Below are 20,774 nucleotides of genomic sequence, written 5' to 3' on the forward strand. Positions count from 1 at the left end.
GATTACAACAGATGCTCCAGACGGCCCCCTGGCAACCCATGGTGTGCAAGAGCTAAACCTGCTGTCGATGGTCCACAGCGATGCGTGCCATATTATGTCTGAAGGTGGCCTTAAGCCTATGACAGTTCGCTGGCTTGTCCGCCTGGCCGTGGTTCTTGGGGTTACCCCCCTGCTATGGGGCGCACAGCATGAAGTCCATGGGGCGGCTGGTTGGGCGAGAGTGGGAAGCCGGAGCACGGCAGTCTTAAGCTGATGTGCATCTTGGCGGAATGGTTCTCGAACCGATCCAAAGGGGCCTGTGGCGTGTTTGGTGTCGCCCCGTCGTGTTGGAGCCACTCCTCGTTCCGATAGATCCTTGAAGTCGCCCCGGGGTCGCCCTGAAGGGTATCCAAGCGGTAGCCATGTGGCACTCTGAGGTGATGTTGACAAGATACTCGTCCTCAGTCCTCAAAGACGCATCTTTTGCAGAGTTAAGATTTGACGAAGGTGAGATCGGTGATGACGCATTGTTTTTTTCTCACATTTTGTCATCGAATGACCATTCGAATGGCACCACAGCGCTTGGTTATGCTAGATATGCACTAGTCCCTGTCAAGTTAATGTGAGTTGACTGTCATCTGGGCTGCCTTGCATGAGCGGCGCTCTCACACCGAAAACGCCTGCTTATTCCACCTTTCTACGACTTCTTACGAGCCCGATGCATTGCTATACCGAGAACTTGTGGCATTGCCAGGAGGACCTCACCCAGTGCCCCCGTGTATCCGTTCTCACCGAAAAAATAAGGGAAACAGGGCGCGTCGACGTTGGCACGGCTAGTTATCAGAAGATACGCACACCCGCTCTCTCCGTTTGTGACGTGGGGATCACGTTCGTAGTAGCCGTGTGGTTGCGGAATTCCAAGGCAGTCTAGTTGAGGTGGCCATGAACTTCTTGTATTTAGCCAGAACCTTTTGACTGAATGTATGTCTGGGGCGAGCTAACACGCTAAGTCGTGTCTGTCGAGCCCTACCCCGACCGTATCTTTACGGGTCAAAGCAGAGCTTTGCGCCGAAAGCTTGACATGCCGCAATGCTCGGCGCGGTCTATCCTGCCACCTGACATTACCTGACGGTTAGCGCAGCCACCGGCCGCAGGCCGCTGCAGTCGGGGGACAAAGATCAAACGTCTAAATCGACTCAAACCCATGTTGCCACAGGCCTGCAAATCGGAGGGAAAACGCTCTTTGCAGCTGATATATTAGGACGGGATAGGGTGATGCAACGTTCACGTTGACGACATGTCTTCTACCTGGTTTTGCCACCAAAAGGGCGTCGAGAAATGGAAACAACACATTTTGTGCGCCATGTTCCGAAGTGAAAGAAATATTGTGTGTAATTGATGGACTTTCAAAGCCTCGGTAATTCAAATCTTGGCGCCAATGACGTCATGCTAGTGTTTGCGGAGATGAAGCGAGATCGCCGGACGGTTTCACCTCTCTCTGTAATAGGTCATTGTAGTGGCCATTGCGTCTATTACACCGCATTTTACACGGTTCGCATTGCAATTTTTAAGAGGGCCTCGGTTGATAATTGGTTGGAAGATTCGTGGAATTTGGAATTGGTTATTATCACCATCCAGTATCGGAAGTTTGGTTTTGTCTCCTGTGGGAGAGAACAGAAACGTTAAAATCACGGTTTGTAGTGAAAACAAAATAACCTAAGTGAATTTGCTCGACACTCACAGCTGGCACCAGGCATTCTTTGACAGCGGATGACAGCAAACACCATGCTCTAGCTGGTCTCGGTGATCGCCAGACATAATTAGAAGTTAGCTACGTACAATTCTTAAATTTTCAAGCTTCCTAAGTAAGTGCTTCCTCCCTAAGTGTATTTTCACACCTGCTGTGTTTCTTTGAGCTATGGAGCGATAAAAAGTTGTTGACATTGCTTATTCTATTGCAAAGGTGTCAGTCCCAATTAAGGCTGATAGAAGCAGATACTTAAAATGCTGTGCACCTATTGAACAATTCTAGAGCGCATTATGACAAGCTTATGATTGAAATGTCATGCAAGCCACAATATGAATAGGAGCACCTGGAGCATGGTAGTAAGTGCAGCTGCATTCTAGCCAAGGTACAAACTTTCTCACCCAAGGGAAAGATTCTGGGGCAACATGATGCTCGCCTAGGCTTTTACTGACCTAGATATACTTAGTTTGAGACCAGGCGTATAATTTTTTATTTAGTTACATAAGATGGTAGCTTCTCCTCAACTTTGAGAAAAAACTTGGTCAAAACGGGGGAGAACGAGGTTTGCACTATTTATTTGGGACAACAGATTTCTCTGCCAACCCGCTCTAAAAAGTAAAGTCCAGAACTACACCACCCGGGACATCCAGCTGCTGAGTGATCGGGGCTCGGAGGTCAATGCAGCAGGGGCGGAAGAATCATCTCCTCATCGCAGAGCAATCCAGCAGCTCAAAGTTAGCATTGCCACATCTACTCACTGGCGTTGAGTCTGATACAATGCTTTTCTCAGTGTATGACGATGACCGAAATTAATATATTGTCTTTATCTATACTACCAACCGGTCGCGCCACTACCGCTACGCGCGCGGCTCCTCCAAACAAGGCTGGTGGGCTACCTTAATGGCGCGCACGCAATAGCAGTCTTCCACGACAGAGCCGCTGTAACTTCGTTATCGGGTTTGATGTTGCTTTTTAGGACCTGAATAATTTCATTAAAAATGTTCATTGGTACAGCCCGTTTCAAATAACATGTAGATTACCAAAAAAAATTAAATCATCATTTAAACACAGAGCCAAAAGTTCTCAACGGAGAACAAGATACGCTGCCTTAGCTTTATACTCGGATCATGATTTTGTTGCGACGCTCTATAGATCGATAGAAGATATTCCATGTATTTGTTCAATGTCTCTTTATGCCTTTTGATCACGTATTCAGCTCGGATTTCTTGGTGGAGAATATGCCTTCTCCAATGCTAAATCCTCCCCAAGAGCCGGAGACTCGCGGAGCCGGGGTTTTCCGCGTGCCCGAGCGAGCGTTTGGGATGGTGTTTGTCACGCCACCATTATACCTTCTATACCGTATCCATTTTTGATAGCTTTAAATGCAAACTTAATAAGAGTACTTTTTTAAATGCATTGAAAATAATGTATTCATTAATATATGATTAATTCACCGTATACTTAAAGGTGCATGTTAGTGGGACATCATATACTCTTGTGTCAATTGTCATTGTGTTACGATAGTTTCTACATGCTATGCAGAAACGTTGAAGCGTGACGCATACGAGTTCAGACGCTGTCGGCATCTGTTTAGTTTAGCAAGGTACGTCTTTTTTGTTTGTTGAAAACTTGTACTGCTCTTTGGAACGTCATGCCCCTATGGTGCATCGATTCCTGTGGCGTCTTTGTATGAGAGGAAATCACACTCTGGCTGTGCTAAGTTAACACTTGTATTTATCTCTTTTCAGATGCCGTGATGGATGCAGCACAAGTGGCAAGCAGTAAGTGCCTTTTATCACGACACCTGGCGTATACAGCCCTCACAATCAGCCAGATAACAATGCCATTTAGTATATGAAATTTGGTTTTGGCTCTTGGGGTAGAGAACAATAACGTTAACACCACGGCTTGTAGTGAGAACAAAATAACCCAGGTGAATTTGCACTGCATTCACAGCCGGCACGGAAGGACATTCTTCGGCAGCGCATGACAGTAGACACCATGCTCCAGCTGGTCTCGGTGATTGCCAAAGACCACTGGAGATTGTCTACTTGCAGTTCTTAACTTTTCTAGCTTCCTAAGTGAGTGTTTCCTTCCTAAGTCTATGCTCGCACCTACTACATCTCTCAGAAGCTATAGAAATGGATAGAGAGTTGTTGATATTGATAATTCTATTGTAAAGGTGTCAGGCCCGACAAAGGCTGATGGAAGCAGATACTTAAAATGCTGCGCACCTGTTGAAAAATTTTAGAGCGCATTATAACAAGTTTATAATTGAAATGTCATGTATAAAAATGTCACAGTATAAGTAGGAGCATCTGAGGCATGATGGTAAGTGCAGCTGCATTCTAGTCTAGGTACAATCTTTCTCAGCCAAAGACAAGATTCTGGGGCAACGTGATGCCCGCCAAGTCTTTTACCGACCTAGATACGCTTAATTTGGGACCAGGCGTGTAATTTCCTACTTGGTTGGATAAGATGGTAGCCCCTCCCCAACTTTGAGAAGAAAACTTGGTCAAAACCGGGGAGAACAAGGTTTGCACCATTTATTTGGGATAAAAGGTTTCTTTGATCACCCGCCCCACAAATTAATGTCCAAAGGTACACCACCCGGGACGTCCAGTTGCTGAGTGATCGGGGCTCGGAGGTCAATGCAGCAGGGGCGGAAGAGTCATTTCCTTCTCACAGAGCAATCCAGCCGCACAATTAGCATCGCTCACTGGTGTTGAGTCTGATGCAATACTTTTGTCAGTGTATGACACTAAGCTAAATTTATATATTGCCTTTATCTATACTACCCACCAGTGGCGCTGCCTCCGCTCCGCGCGCGGCTCCTCCAAACAAGGCTGGTGGGCTACATAAATGGCGCGCACGCAATAGCAGTCTTCCACGACGGAGCCGCCCGTCGCCAGCCTTCCGCGGCTCGCGGCTCAAGTGTCTCAGCCTCGCTCCGGTTCTGTGTTAATGTTTTGTCGTGGGACAGTGTGGTGGTGGTATTTTTGTTAAGAGTCCATCACACATGGCCCTGGTATCACTGATTGTATTCTGTCGTGCCTATCTTCATTTCAAAACAGTAATTAGTACAAACGCCCTCGATGTCCAGTACTCGCGCCATAATTTAGGTTCCTTCCCTTCTCGTCGCCAGGAGGTACTTACACCTGCCAGGCGCTGTAAGGACAAACGGGCGGGTCACTGATCCGCATTTTTGCTCGCGACAGCTTAAGGTGTGTTGGAATCGTGCTGTTTATTTTTCAGTCGTTGTAATGACCAGTTCATGAGTTAGTTTAAGTTAAGGTTAATGCTCAAAAGATGTCAGCATCTCTCCCCGGCGATTGGCTTGTTTACCTCCCTCCACTTTCCCTCTGGAGGGACCCAGTTTCGTGCTCATCAAAAACGTCGACGGGAAAAGTTTCCGCACCACGAACGCTTTCGCCATCCGTCGGGAACTTGAGCTCCACGCCGGCGAGGTGGATGCAGCCAAACCGCTCCGCTCGGGAGCCCTCCTAGTTAGGGTTTTTCGGAGCGCCAGGCAGAGGCCCCGCTCAAATTAAGCAGTTTTCTGGGGCGGGCGGTCACAGCCACCATGGCAGACCGCCTAAACACCATCCAGGCTGTCGTCTACAGGCCGGAGCTGACCGAGCTGTCGGATGACGAGGTATTGAAGGAGCTGACCGGGCAGGCGGTGTGCGAGGTTATGCGTCTGCCCTGCCGCCGCCTGGCCTGGGCCCCAACCCACTCGTCCGCCCGCGATTTAGAGGGCTTAAAGTTCCCCTGCGGATACCTCATGGTCCCGGTAAAGGCCTGGGTCCCTCCTCCCCAGCAGTTCCGCACGTGCCAACGGTTCGGCCACACTGGCCGGACCTGCCGGCCTGCGCGCCCGACCTGCGGCCGCTGTGCCGATCCCCATCACACGCGCGAGTGTGACGTGGAAAACCTGCGCTGCGCCACATGCAAAGACCCGCACACAGCTCGGGACCGCGGCGCCTGTCCCGCTTGGCGTATGCAGCGCGGGGCGCTGCGGGAGCGCCAGCAGCAGGCAGCGGCAGCGGCCCATGTACCCGTCCGAGTGCTCCAGCCTCAGGAGTGGCCCACGCCGCGGGAGGCGCACCCTCATCCTCCCGCTCTAACAACAGCTCCGCGACGGCGCCCCTCCCTCCACCGCGTACTGTTGAGGAGCCCGAGATGCCGAGCCAGCGTTGTGCCTCAGCACAGCGCTCCTCCCCAGCACGCCGCCCCTCCCCAGCAGGTCAGCCGCGTCTGGTGCGGCGTACGATGGAGCACGCGCCAGCTGACCCAGTTACGGCGAACCCGGCGGTTGCGAGCCTCCCTGAGCAGGGACCCGTCTCACCCAACTCGGAGAACCTCTCACCCCAACACACCGGTCTTGGTCCCCCCCCCCCGTACCGGCGTCCCAACTAGCCCGATCCGATGCCCCATCCGCCGCGCCCCCAGACGCCAACCTCCCGGGTCAGTCCCTCACTTGAGCGCCGAGCCCGACCCGTTACGCGCTCCGGCTGTCGCGCCCCTCGTTCGCCCTGTCACCGCTGTTCCGCTGGATGGTCTCTCTCCACACTGAATGAATCCCACGAAATGAATCCCCAGTTCGGCGAATTCTTGCTCCAATGGAATGCGAGATCTATGGTATCCCATTGGGCAGAATTCAAGGAATATATGATCAAAAACAAACCACTGATAGCCACCGTCCAATCAACATTATTTAAGAACTTGGATTCTTTTAATTATAGCCTTAAGATCAACGGTTACTGCCTCTACACACATAACGTAAACGAAACAACGCGCCGAGGCCGTTGGGCTTGTTTGTCTCAAATAACCTTTTGCATCGTCAAGTTCATTTTAATAATAATTTCCATTCAGTCGCAATGAACTTAAAGTTAGCGCAGTTAGCCCTTACTCTTATTTCTATATGCTTTAGCCCTACTAACCCTGTCTCCTCAGCTGCTCTCTCCGCCTTACTCACACAAATTCCCTCGCTCTGTCTCCCTCTTGGGGATCTGAACGCCCATCACCGCGCATGGGTTGTAACACGACGCAAACAAGGGGAGAGTTTTACGCACACTCATGGACACTTACGACCTCATATGTATCAACGAACTGACGCCTACGCATGCTCATCACCACGGAGGCACAGTGACGCACGCTGGTATAGATGTGGCCTTGACAACACCACGCGTAGCACCACTCTTTACGCACAATGTTCAACCGGACCCGCTTATTAGTGACCATTACCCAATCCACATGAATGTAGAGGTCCAATGAGGGCAAACAGACTTTAATTTACTTCCCCGATGGAATGTTCGCAAAGCGGACTGGGCATCTTTCCAAAATCAAATAGATGAGGTACACCATCCAGGCACAATTCCCAAACTCCCCACATTTCTAGACAATGTCCTGACTACAGCGCACCAGTTTGTTCCACACACTCATCGTCGACCAGTGCACAAGCATGCGTCCTGGTGAAACGATGAGTGTCAGCGCGCAGTAGCTTTACGACGCCGTGCTATGCGTGCCTTTCGTAATCGCACTTGCATAGCTCATGAAGAAACGTTTCGCAGAGCTAAACATGAAGCCCATATAATCATTTAACGTGCAAAACAGGAAAGCTGGGAGCAATTTTCAAATACGCTCAACCGCTTTACCCCCCTATCTAAGAAATGTTCACCGGTTCGGTGTTTCACAAACAAACACACGCCACATTATAAAACCCCGCACATTGTAGTCAGCCACCAACACTACAGCGTCCCATTCAAAGTCGCCACAAAATTAGCCGCACGCTTCGCCCGTGTATCATCATCCGAACGGTATTCCCACCAGATCACTCCCACACTTAATGCCACGCTGCTCGCACTCAACTTCACATCTGCTAACACTGAGACATTCAACGCACTCTTCACACCTTACGGATTAGACCTTGCGATCAGTAAGTGCGAAATCACTTCTGTCGATCCAGACCAGTTAGCCTACCCCTTCGTCAGAAATCTCACTAGGTTTGTACTCATCAACCTTCTGTGGGTTAACGGATCCTTCCCTCCCTCATGGCGCTCTAGCACTCTTGTCTCTATAGTTAAGCCCTCTAGGCTTCCCCCTGAACCTTCCAGCTATCGCCCCATCTCTCCTAGCTGCGCTTATAAGATATTTGAACGAATGGCCTACGGTCGTATCAGGGTGTTCCTAGAATCGAATCACCTTTCACCTTTTCAGAATGGCTTCCGCCCCGACCGCTCCACGGCAGACAGTCTGGTCCACGGGACACATACGAGATGTTCTCTGCATTTCTCCCTGGTCCGTCAAGAGACGCTGTTGTTTTGAGTGCGGGCTCGTGCGCCACGTATGGGCGCGTTGGTGTCGTTGTTGGCCGGTGCGTGGGTTAAACCTGTCCTTGGCACTGAATGCATTGCAAGGAGAGATTGCGTGTGATATGGCAGAGAGATTCGGCTGTAACCCGCAGGCAGTATCCCTCGTTCAGTCGTGAGTGTGGCGCGCGATGCCGTCGAAGTTGCAGGAACAGCTTGCCTTCATCTGACGTCACTCGCAGAGAACAAATCGTACATTCTTTCCAGTGTATATTTGTGCAGAACAAAATGTGTCGGAGCTCAAATCAACAAGAAGCACCAAAGTTTCAGACACGGACGCCATGGGAGGATTTTGTGATGCCAAGTTATCAGTGCTGCATGATCATTTACAGTTGATATGTGTTAAACTCCAAACCAGCGTATCTGTTGGGGGAGCTTTTGTGATTAAATAATTTGCATTGCAGAAGGAAAGACAATTGTTCTTACTTGCCAATTTCAGTCATAAATGGTAATATCAGGCCACTGCGGTGAGTTCAGGGCAAGATTCATATGCATGTTATAGTTCAAGAATAAAGGTTTCGAGTGAGCAAACCATGATTGCTGGCGCAGGTTACGATGGTAGTATTTTTTGGACAATCATTTGTTGGTGGGACACGCAGTCATCTATTTTCTATGGTACAATACATTTTCTATGGTGCAATGCACCAATCTTGATAAGTCAATATGGGTACTGCCAATTCTAATGAATGCATATCTCAAGGACATGACTGTTGAGCTGTTCATATATGATGGTCTTCAACACAATTTACAGATATATGTCATCGATTAGCTCTCAATTAGTGGTGTGCAAGGTACAATGATATAATCCGACAATTTCATGTTGAGCGGCTTGTTTACTAAACAGAAGACTTATGTTTAGAATCTAGAGCAGTCTTTTCCAGTTACAAGTGTGCTTCTACCATCACATGTGGTGCTTCAACATCTTCAGATGTGTAGCATTTCTTTTAACCAGCTCCTCTCACTGCGTTGAAGGTTGGGCTGTTCTCAGCGTAACAAATTAACTTGTTTATCTCATTTAGTCTCAAAAGCAAGTGTGCATAGCATATATGTTATATTTCAGCTTACCTGAGTTACCGAGGTCATTTCAAAGTGGATCAATAAAATATAATTTTTCAGGAGACGCAATGGATCACTGCAGGCTGCACATATACAAGCATGTAAATAATTGACATTGCATACTGAGCTTTTGCATGAATTAGGTCACTGGGAATAAAGTTATCTATGTCTCATTGACTTATCCCCATTGATTTTTATTAAGATTTGGATTGTGGGTGTCCTCAAGATCAAAGAAGGTCACTTGTCAGCTCTCAAAGCCATGCTAAGGCACACATGAATTTTGTCAAAATGGCCGAATCATGCGTGAGACCGCAGTTTTGTATAGTTTGTTACTAAAGAATTGTATACTTCTGCAGTTAGCTGCAGTTGACGGGTCTCCAAGGTCAAGCCTTATCAGCGACCTGTGTTATTGTGCAGCATTATTTGACGCATTATTTCTGCCATTTCATGTCTCATTGATATTGAAAAGTGCACGTTTGCTTAGCCTCCACCCACTTTGTTTGGAATTTGCATTTAAAAGGCTGCTTATCCGACAAAGTTATCCATGTTGCAGTTGCCAGCTGAAGTGAGCGAAAATTTAATTATAGTTTGCAACAGAAGTCAACCCAACATGAGCCAAAATGTTGGTTGTTGGGCATGACCATTACCAGAACAGCGACGAAAGTTGCAACGCATGGTCAGGCACAATATACCTTCCGGTATTGCCAAGAAATGTCTTTACAAACATGTCTGCATACAAGCATGTCTTAGGTGCAACATTGCAAAATAACCTGATTGTTTTGCATTTTATTTGCTTCGCGTGAGCCCAGTTTGCATTAATTGTGCTCTATAAATGTCAAATTTGAAGGCGTTCAAATTGCTTTGCAACACTCGACACTGGGTCAGGTCATGGTGTCGACAACGTTTGACCCCAACTACACACGGTCAACATACTGTGATCTGAAGAGACACGGCCAGCGTATTAGCGCACATGTCCGCCACTGCATACAGCGCGTCACGCACGCTGGAGTGCCCTTGGGTCGATGGGCTTTCCGCTTTGTGTAGGATTGGTGTCAAGTCTCGGCAAGCAGCACAGGTGGTGGCCTGCACCCGCCTCCACAGTGGAGGCACGCGCATCGTCTATAAATATAGCGAGCACGGGACTTCCCATTCCAAACACGGGACTTCCCATTCCAAGGAACGTCAATGATCGAATGGGAAGCGACCAATATCGTCACAAAAACGGCCTCGGTGTCACGTCCTCGTAACATAAACCGCAGTGAGCGGAACCTTGAAAATCGCTCAGGCATGTGGTTCGGTCGGCAGGGATGACTATCTTTTCAATACGGCTGCTGCCTAGCATTGTTTGTGTAGTTATGAATACAGTCGGGACGATTGCAGAGCACGTAAATCGATCAACTTAATCGAATTTGATCGAGTGATCAATGTGCTTTGCCCAAATGTGTTGCCCAGTGAGAGAAGCATATTCTTTAACTCTAAAATGTTTCAGTGCTTGTGCAGTGTAAGGCACGGTAGGTACTAAAACGGAATTGAGATAACCCTTTGACAATAAGTACACATGTCATCCGTATAAGGTAGATTGTGTTCTATATTAATTTTCTGTCAGGACCTTTCTTACAGAATCGAAAATTTTGAAAATAAAGCGACACCAGATTCTAACCCGTGTTGACGGCGGGCTTTTATCCAGCACACACGTGATCAAATGGCACACATCTTTCACATTTTGACCGAACAAATAACAATAAATAAAAGGCGAAAGGGCAAAACACAATCCAAAGGTAGGGCGGAAGGTGTATCATGTTTTGGCGACTTAGAAAGGCCTTTCCGGGTTCGGTTTAGCGAGCACGTCCCGGACGCAACTGAAACCAAAGATCACCCCGATCACAAAATTTGTGAATCAATCCACATGCGCTTTGAAACATCTGCTGAATAGAAATATGTTATAGTGGAGAATACTGTAGTCTACCTGTACAGAGCTAGTGTGTTTTATCGCCTGTGATTTATTGTAATTTTTGATCAGAGTATGGGAAATGTTTGCCATTTGATCACTTGTTTGCAGGGGAAAAACAGCTGTCAATAATGGCTGTCATCTGGTGTCCGCTTCATCTGGTGTGAACTTGAACATTCCGTTAGCAAAGTCCGTGACCGAAAATTAATTATAAATGCAACCTACTAAAAGAATGGTATGCATATGATTATTGTGAGGACATCTTGATTCCCTTTTGGTAGAAACAAATTCTTGTGAATAGGATTAGGGTAATCCGTGTATCGGATGATGCATCGATTTGTCATCTTCATTTCCTTTTGTGGATTTCTTACCATGACTAGATTGTCATTTCTTGCAGAAAGAAAATATAGGCTGAAGGAGCAGTTCTACCATGTCCTGGCTGAGGTTGGAGCACAAAGGGAAAAACCATATAAGTGGAAAGATGTAAGTATTCCATGAGCAGTTTCGTGTGTCTGATGTCTTCAAGAATCCGGGGCTTAGCATATCTATAGCAGCAGTAGGGCACGCACCCTGTTCAAGCGAAACAAGCGAGGCATCAAAGCCGATGTCTCAGTTGATGCTTTGTGGGCACACTAGGTCGATTGCGGGCACGCCATGGTACATTCCAAGCTGACAACGAGATGGAGTGGACGGCCAGTTGTATTCGCTCAGCATCCATACTGGCGTGCGTAGGGAACATCACGGCGCCGGCGCGCTGCCGGGTCTGCCGGCGGAGTGCCGAACCGAGGCGAGCCGTGTACTGGCCGCTGAGTGGGCCGGCCCTGGTGACGCCGCGTGCGCGTCCGCAGGTCATCACCATGTTTATCCGGTACCTGGCGCAGCGGCGGCCGAGCCTGCTGGACCCGCAGGACCGGAGCCGCGTCATCTGCGAGGGCGATCCGCTCGGCCGGGTGTTCGGCGTGCGTCACTTCACCAAGGACGAAACTAAGTATGGGAGCCGCGCCGCCGCCGCCCCACGTCAGTGCATTCGGGCCGGTATTCGCCGGCCGGCGGCCCGCCGCGACTCGCCGCGGCTCGGAGGCGTCACGGCTCTGGATCGGTGCCCCCTTCCCCCCCCCCGCCCCGACGCCCCAGCTGCCCACTCCGGGCTCCACGCTGTAGAGGTCGGCTCAGGAGTTGTGACTGCGGTGATGTCGCGTTCGTTTGAATGGTTCGGCAACGTCGGCTTGCCGCCGTCGTGAGAGCAGCATTTCTGGCCTCAGGCTGAAGAACTGTTTTAGTTCGGCTGCCGATTTCGCTGTCAGCACTCTGTGTGACTCCTCCAGTGTACGGAAAACTATGACCGTATGCACGACGGGCGGCTCCACCTGGGTGGGGTGTTGTGGGAGGGAGGAGCGGGCTGGTGTGTGCGTAGTGGGTTGAGAGCCAGGAGCGGGCTGGTGTGTGTGTAGTGGGGTGAGATGGGAGGGAGGAGCGGGCTGGCGTGAGTGTAGTGGGGTGATGTGGGAGCCAGGAGCGGGCTAGTGTGTGCGTAGTGGGGTGAGGTGGGAGGGAGTAGCGGGCTGGCCTGTGTGTAGTGGGGTGAGGTGGGAGGGAGGGGCGGACTGCCGGCCTCAGCGCCACCGACGCCCGCAGGATGGCGCCGTCCTATACCGGCGGCGCACGGATTATTCGGTCTTGGCCATCCGTCTGATGTTCTATGTCGGGGGCTCCAGGACAGATCGGCGGGGTTGGCTCATGTCGCGGCTTGCCCGGCCCTTGGACCGGTGCGGACGCGACGGGTTGCACTCAGCGCGGAATGGCATGGACGCTCCGCCAGCTGGCGGGAGGGCTGGGCAGGCCGGCAACCTGACGCTCTATCTGTGTGGAGAGCATGCGAGAGTTCGCCGTCCCATACCTCAGTTGGTGAGGGCGCGTGCCTCCCAGCCCAGCCGTGGCGGACTGGGGCTCCCAGCCGCTGAGGGCGGAGAATGACGAAGGGAGTCGTTGTTTCTCTGAACGATGATTGTCATCACCGCGCCAGCCGCCGCACGCTCGCGCTGTTTCCCGCCGCCTGGGGTGCCTTGTGGCCGGTGGCAGCGGCCGCTCCAGGTCAGATGAGGTCCGGGTGCTGGACGGACCATGCCGAGCATTGTGGTACCTTGAACTTTTGCGCGAACTTTTTCGCTGAGTCGCAATGCCACAATTGAATGGTGCTTTCGGGCTTCACACAATGAGTGCTGCGTGAGCTCTAATATCCATATACTACATCTATCGGATGAGAAAGATGCAGACTAAATATGCAAGTAGCAATGCGGTCAAAAAACGGCTGAAAATTTGACTGGCCATATAAGAGACTGGCTGTTCGCTTCTGGTTGTGTTTGCATGATAATTTCAACGTTGGTTGTGCCAACAAACAACACCTGGGTAGCAGTGGGATTGCTTCCATTGGTGAGACACAACTGCGCGGACTGGTTTTCTCGGGACGGTCTGGCGCTCCCATTCTGCGTGCACTGAAGAGGCCGCTTGTCTTCCATGTATAAGACTCTGTTTATAACCCATGTCATATTTGAGGCAGCGAAGTCAGTTAACCATAATATATATAAACCATGCCATGACAAAACCTGACATGAAATGACATGAAAACAAAACATGACATGGGTATATAACCCACGCCATAGACAAAACGCCCCGTGAGGCAATTTTAGAGGACTTCATAACATGGACAATGTGAAGGAGACACTAAGAACACCATTTTTGGAAAGATTAAGGAGTATGTGCCCAGCAAAAATTATGTATATGTACGTATATATATATATATATATATATATATATATATATATATATATATATATATATATATATAAAATAAGAGTGCAAATATTCAAGGCTACACAATTCAGCAAATTATTCATACATTTGAGGACATGGGCGTAGGAACGTTTTAAAAGGTGGGACGCCAAGCTCAGAGCGTGCTTCAGAAACTTTTCTGAAAAGCCAGCCCGATGACCGCGGGGGGGAGGGGCAATGGGGTTAGAGATGGAGGCTGTTGTCGTTTTTCATTCAAATGTCGTGGCTGTTTTGCTAGATATGCACCTAGAGCTGTTTCTCACTGGTGCACAATCTTGTCTGTTCAACTGGTCTATGTCATTCGGCAAATAGGGCTGTTCAGCTCCCCAGAATTATTCTTCCATTTCAGCATCGTCTTTCCTGAGGAGGCGAAATTCCACGCGCAGGTAGACATTTTGGTTCATTGAGGAGGCATCTGCCTCAACAGAGTAAATGCTAAAATACGGCCTGGACATAGGTTGGTGATAATTTTGAAAGCGAATCATTGGCTCACAGTGCTACAAATTGTGTATGCGCTCTCATTTCTCTGGCTGGTTTTCAATAATTTTTTTAAAAGATTTCGCACTTTCAAGAGAAAAGACTTGCAGTATTTTAGACGGAAACAAATTGGGAGTCTTGAAACTTCCAGAAATGGTGTGACAAAGACCATACGTCTGGAATTTCTCCTTTAAAAACCAAGCCACAGAATGGAGACCCTTCTGTCATATATCCCTTACCTGGGCCCTGCTACCGTCCGCCGTCGGCGGGCACTGCCCTCAGCCGGCTGTCTCCCGCATGACTGACAGTATCAATATAATAACACCCGCAACAGTATTTTTTCCGAATTATCTTTCCTTATACCACACAATCGGAGAAAAAAGGCTTCGAGAGGCTGCCGGTCTTAGGTATGAATTGGCCCAACGGATATTTGATTGTCCATCATTCAACATAGACAACTTGATCTGGTTTTGCGTGTAGGCAGTGGCGTAGCCGGAGCCTAGCCAAGGAGGAGCACGGTGTTGAAAAAAACCCTTATTGTGGTGACCTCCCTCCCCTCCCTAAAATGTCCCCGGATACGGCCTACTTGTTAACCATGGACACGATTTTCCTCGTTTTATTGTTTTTTATACTTTGCGACCAGAACAGGAGTACAGAAGCTACCGTGAGACTAATTCTGTTTGTATTTTGGAGTCAATGACCTGCAAAAACTAGAAGGGGAGCGATTGCACGAAATAAATCACCGGCGCCCTTACTTTACAGTGGCTTTGTGGACTTTCTGAAACGATAGAATTCAGAAGCTTTCTCAGAATTTGTGTCTGAGCTCTACAGATATTAAGAACATCGCGACGGTACATTGTAGATCGATATTCTTGATCTAAATTTGAAAATAAAATTTGGTTGTGGACCGAGTGATGAACAAGATGTATCATTATGAGCAAGCCATGATTGGCTGGAAATGTTCAACATCCAGTCAGAAACGATTAGTGATACAATTAACGTAACGTGGTTTTTTGACATGCGCGCTCGCAAATCTTAGCAACAGCAAATCCCCACACCACGCGTTGCAGTCTCCATAGTCCGCGGAGCGTTAGCCCAGTGACTAACTTTTAGCCGTGGCCTATCGGTGGACGAAAATGATGGCAATTCTGAAATAATTGCCTTCAGACACTTGCATGGATGAGTGATACAAGTTCTGTGGCATAATACTGAGGATGCGCACGCGCAAATCTTAGCGACAAAACTCCTCGACGCCGGCCGCTGCAGTCTCCCGAAGCCGCGCAGCGTTGGCCCAACAGTCAATACTAAGCCGTGGCCAACGGGTGTTCGAAAATGATGACGCTTCTGAAAGGAGTGCCTTTGAACGCTTCAGAACATCAAATCTCACATTTAGAAGACAGTGTGCGTTCATATTTCACGTGCGCGATTTTTAGGCTGATGCTAAGAACGGATTGGCCGTTAAAGCGCCACAAGGTGACTCCGAAATCTGGTGGGGGAACTGGAAAAGTAAAGGTAGAGTCTCTCTTCGTGGTGTGTCTGTAATTGTTAATCTGTCCAGAAGACAGATTACCACGGCGCCCGCCGTCTCATGACACTTGCAGTGGCCGACGCCGTTCGGCGTTACGGAACGTGCAACCCAGGGTCATCACTGTCCTTACACTCGAGGTTGTGGGCGGGCATGTCCAAACATGTCGATGTAATTTGTTTTACTGACCCATTCGGAAAAATTAGCGTTCTCAGCCAAACTGGGATGGGCTTGTGCGTTTTTTTTACAACTTATTTCGATCCGCTCTATTTAACAGTAATGGGACTACCACTCTACTCAATAACATTGAGACCCTTATTTCTTTCCGGGCAAGGGCCCCTTGAGTGGAGTTCCCGGGGCACGTTAACGTTTGAAGCCAAAAGCTGAAGGGACATTCCGTCTTATCGCAAAGTGCCTTTTGGCTGTCATTCTGGTGACACGGGGCGGGGTCTCCTGATCGGTCTTGAGGCCATTAAAAGGATATATCATAACAAATTGTTCCCATCTCTGAAAAGGGAGGCCTTCTGGTCCGCGCAGTTGGCCCTGGATCAGCACAGAAACCGTCACTGACGCAACAACATCCCCGATCGCCGCAGGTGGTCCAATAAGGGCAGAATTGAGTACTGATAAAGACTATGTAACATGGTTTGAACATGCGCGCTCGCAAGTCAGCAACGACAGCTTCGATACCCGGCGTTGCAGTCTCCACAGGCCGCGCGGTGTCGGCCTTGCGGCTGTAACACTTACTAGTGACTAGTGAGCAAACGAAAAAAAATGACTGGTGAACTAGGTAAATCGGCATATATGTTTAATGTAGTGTGAAAGTAAGCCAAACTCAGCCTTCATCTGAAAAGTGGAGGGGGGCAGTTACCTTGCTGGCCCTGTTGTTACGTCTGGCAAGAAAGCTCACTCACTTGAGCTGGATATATCCTGGAACAATTAAGGCATCGGCCTGTGTGGAATGACGCCATTTGCCCGGCGCAGGCCATGGTCTGAAAGTCGGAATGTCAGCGATGAACCACCCACAGGATGCGCCCTGGAGCCGTCCCAATTCAAACGCTGGACAACAAAACGTGCTGCCCGGATACATTTGGCTGTTCGGTTTGTACTTTCTTAATACTTGTTCGTATTTTTTTCATAAACAGTGCGTGCCAAGGGAGTTTCGTGGATGTTGATGATGAAAAAATCGTATGAGCCTTGCTAACGTGCACTCGACAAAGCCGTCATTTCGTGGCTGATGAACTGATAATGAAAGGCTGGAAGGCTCGATGTCTGGTAGCTCCATCGGCGTGTCTTCTCCTGGTGGATACGTATCAGGAGACGGCTACCAAACACCGTCTCCGAGTCGAGCACCTGGCTCAGAGACACCGAGCGCGTCTCGATGCCAGGTGTTCGCCAGGTCTTGGCGGAGCGTGCCCCTCCCCCGACTCAGGATGCGCTCCGAGCGGGCAGTCGGCTTCGAGGCATGGTCTGGCGCGGCACGAGGAGACCGGGACACTCGTGCGCCCCCGGCACGCCACTGACAGTAGCTGACTCAGGACGACCAGGTGACAGTCGCTCTCTGCACTGCTGGAGCACGGAAACGGAACGGTCGAGGCAGAGAGGGCGTATCAGCTCTGTGGGGTTTGATGTGCTTTGGTCAAGTTGAGAGAGCTCAACCAGCGTTTGCCATGATAAATTGGCTATTCTACTTTCGGCCCGGAGAGTGTGCGAAATTGAGGGGTTGTGCGGCGGTGGAGCGGCCCGTGTCGTCTTGTGTCAGGAGATCCGACAGGCTGTCGTGCTCTTCAGTCAGAGCGATGCTGCTCTGGCGTCAGGCGGCCGCTCAGCCTGGCACCGGCCACGTGTCCGTGACAGCTAACCGGCCCGTACGCCGGAATAGAGTCGAAATCATTTGCAAGTCGTCTTCAAACACTTCGGCCCGGTGGAGAAACGCGTGCAGAGCAACTCAAGGCAAAGTTGGCTAGCAGACCGCGAAGTCGCCTGACAGTATTTTAATAGATAGGATTTTTTGTTTGTTTGCTGCTCACTTATTGCGTTTGGCGGACTGCTCACGAAAAACTATCCCAGATATATGACACATTTTGAGTAGTGTCGTTTGACGGTTGGTCCCGTCTAAGGGCCGTTTGGTCGTGGACACCTTGTGGAGAACACGTGTGTCCCTTGTGGGAAGGCCTGTGACGTATTTATCCGCCGCCAGTCTGTGCAGTGACGTTTGCCTGTAAATGCTTATTTTGGTACGTGCTTGATGCAGATGGTCCAGATTGTATCCATCTGGTCTGTCAGTCCGTGTAAAGGCACCGAAGTTGTGCCCGGTGGGTGGATCGGATGCGGAGAGATTGTGCTTGCCCCTTTCACCTTGCCCTCCTTAAGCGTACGCTACGCAGTGAACAAGACGCGCGCTCGCGCTTGCGGGCGCCCTCAACGGACAGTTGCTGTTTTGCCCGGTTGAGGAAGTGTATTACATAGCGTTTGCACTCGGCGTTTAAATGGTTATTCCACTGTGGGCCGGTCTTGTCGGCGCATGTTATACGTGTATGTGTGTATTGCAAGATGTGCATAAGCTCCTCTCGTTAAAGAAAGTTGAAGTGCTCATTTCATCATTTATGTAATCATGATGTTTAGCTAATACTGGAACTTCCAGTCTTTGCCCATTTCAAACCAGGCCTTCCAGTAGATGTTGACCCGTTTCCTGTCTAGCTGACGTCATAAGTGGGTGCGGCACGTAGGCAACGCTTCTTTTGGTGGGGCCTGCTTCGCACCGCCAAGGCCGTGAACCCAGCGGCCTTTGGACGCAGCGAGTCCGCGCCACGCATAGTAGCGCGTGGCGCCGCCGCCGGCCGCCGGTGCTGCCCTCTATGACGGTGTCGTTTCGGCTCGGCAGGTCCTTGCTGCTGCAGCACCTGTCGCCGGTGGATGAGGAGCTGCCGGCTCCGATTGCCCCTGCCGCTGCCGCCGCCGCCGCCGCCGCCGATGTCAGCAAGCGCGGTGCAGCCGATGAGCCATCCGCCGACGGCACGGACAGGAAGCGTAGCTGTCCGGACGAGTGGACGGCCGAGCCGGCCGCACCCGGACCCTCCGGCCTGGCGGCGGGCGCGGCCGGCCTCTCCGGCCCAGCGGCGGCCGTGCCCGGGTCGTCCGGCCTGACGGCCGGCGCGCCCCGTCCGTCCGGACACCCCGGACTGCCAGGTGAGAAGAGACGGGCCGCGGGGACGGTGCGTCGGCGTCCCCCTCCCCTCGGCGGCGCTTGTGACTAGCCAGTGCCGTCGTCAGCGGGTCGTGCGAGACGGGCGCCCATTTCCTGCCGGCCGGCCGGTGGAGGTGGTGATAGCACGTACCCGGACTCCCGATATACCGGGCACCGGAGGGGTTGGCGAGCGGAACCGCGCACGAGAGAGCCGGTCGATGTGGACGCGCTCGCTGTGTGAGGTGCTGGTCTGTTGTACCCTCCTGGTCCAGGTGTCAGCTTCCAGTTGAACTCGACGGCACTCTTGTGTGTTAAGGAGAGGCTATTTGCTTCCGTCCCTCGGTGGACTCGGACTCGCACAAACATACTTCTGTGTTGCACGTATTGCGTTGTGCTCGCTCCGTCGGCACATCTCGTTTTTTTATACATATGTCAGTTGAATGCTCGTTGAGTCAGCGTCGTGCATTATACTAGGAGGTGCTGGTTAAGGACGTTGTAATGGTAACATTATATTGGCGGCTCTGAAGGCTTTGATTTGTGTCCGCTCGTCCTTGGTGTATAGAAGGCCGCTAACCCAACATAAAAATTCAGGAGTAGGAGCGTTTGCGAGAAGAATTATGCATATAGATAGACAGTAGTACTAGCCTTATTCGTCGTAGAAAAACCTGGAGAATGGAGATGTAGATGCGTTGATATTCCCGCAACATACTTGTGTCGAAACAAATAGCAGTAGCGATTTCAAAGTTGCCTGCCGATGACCCTCCTGGATTTTTAGTCGTTTTTTATTGCGGGCCACAGTTTTAACAGGCGACCAACATTCAGTGATGAAAACGAATTCAAGTAAGCAGGCGTCACACGTCAGTCAAACATGCAAGCAATGCCAAGCGAACAGGCATCACGTATCACTGATACATGTAAATTTATTTACATGTAGAATTGGTGCGTGTAAAGACAAATAGTTTTACATTAAGTTATGCATGCAGAACTATTTCAACTGAGCAAGCATTGCGCATCACGCGTCAGGTACCCCGCGTACATGCCTCTTTCATACATGCCTGATGCCTGTTTGATACATGCTTCTTTCATACATGCCTGATGCCTGTTTAACTGAAATTGTTTGAGTACCTATTTTATGCGTGATTCGCGATGCCTGTTCACTTGAAATCGCTTGCATGTACACGTATTTTTCGCGTGTTCTGATCCTTAGATATACACTTTGTCGTAGTGATGGCTGGCAATTGTTGTTATCTTAATCCCCTGAATGTCGGTGGCCTGTTAAAACTGTGACTTATTGTTTAAAAAAAACTGAGTGGCGTCATCGGTAGGCAATTTTCAGTTCCCTGCTGCTATTTGTTTCGATAAAGAGATGCTGCCGAAATATCAACGCATCTACATCCATATTGTCCTGGTGTTTCTACGACGAATAAGGCCTCTACTACTGTATTATCTATGAAACATTTCAGCTCGTAATGCCGAAAAACCAGGAGCTGAATATCTTTCTTTCTTATTCGAGGCACCTCGAGCGTTTGTTGGCCTTTTGGTGTACATTGCAGCTTGCCGTCGTTTCCCATGTGAGCGTACGTGCGTACAAAAGTCACTCGATGATGTGCTGTCAACAAATGCCGTTTGGTGGCCGCGCTCTCGCTCTCGCTCTC

General features: G+C 50.0%; 2 protein-coding genes across 2 annotated transcripts in view; both read left to right on the plus strand.

Annotated features, from left to right (window-relative positions):
• Window positions 1–3,477: 3,477 nt before the first annotated feature.
• LOC119112281 (uncharacterized) lies at window positions 3,478–18,966 on the plus strand. Its single transcript, XM_037236395.1, has 5 exons — window positions 3,478–3,507; window positions 11,499–11,584; window positions 11,950–12,089; window positions 18,817–18,907; window positions 18,958–18,966. The coding sequence occupies exons 1-5, from the start codon at window positions 3,483–3,485 to the stop codon at window positions 18,964–18,966; spliced, it is 351 nt and encodes a 116-aa protein (XP_037092290.1). The 5' UTR covers window positions 3,478–3,482.
• A 71-nt stretch (window positions 18,967–19,037) lies between these two features.
• The window catches only part of LOC119112282 (translation initiation factor IF-2-like), a 16,749-nt gene continuing 15,012 nt past the window's right edge, over window positions 19,038–20,774 (plus strand). The window contains exon 1 of the mRNA XM_037236396.1: window positions 19,038–19,121. The gene's annotated coding sequence lies outside the window, so the exon portion shown is untranslated. The remainder of the gene's footprint in view (window positions 19,122–20,774) is intronic.

Source organism: Pollicipes pollicipes, unplaced genomic scaffold, assembly GCF_011947565.3.
Source record: "Pollicipes pollicipes isolate AB1234 unplaced genomic scaffold, Ppol_2.1 Scaffold_7261;HRSCAF=8764_pilon_pilon_pilon, whole genome shotgun sequence".
Classification (NCBI taxonomy): Eukaryota; Metazoa; Arthropoda; class Thecostraca; order Pollicipedomorpha; family Pollicipedidae; genus Pollicipes; species Pollicipes pollicipes.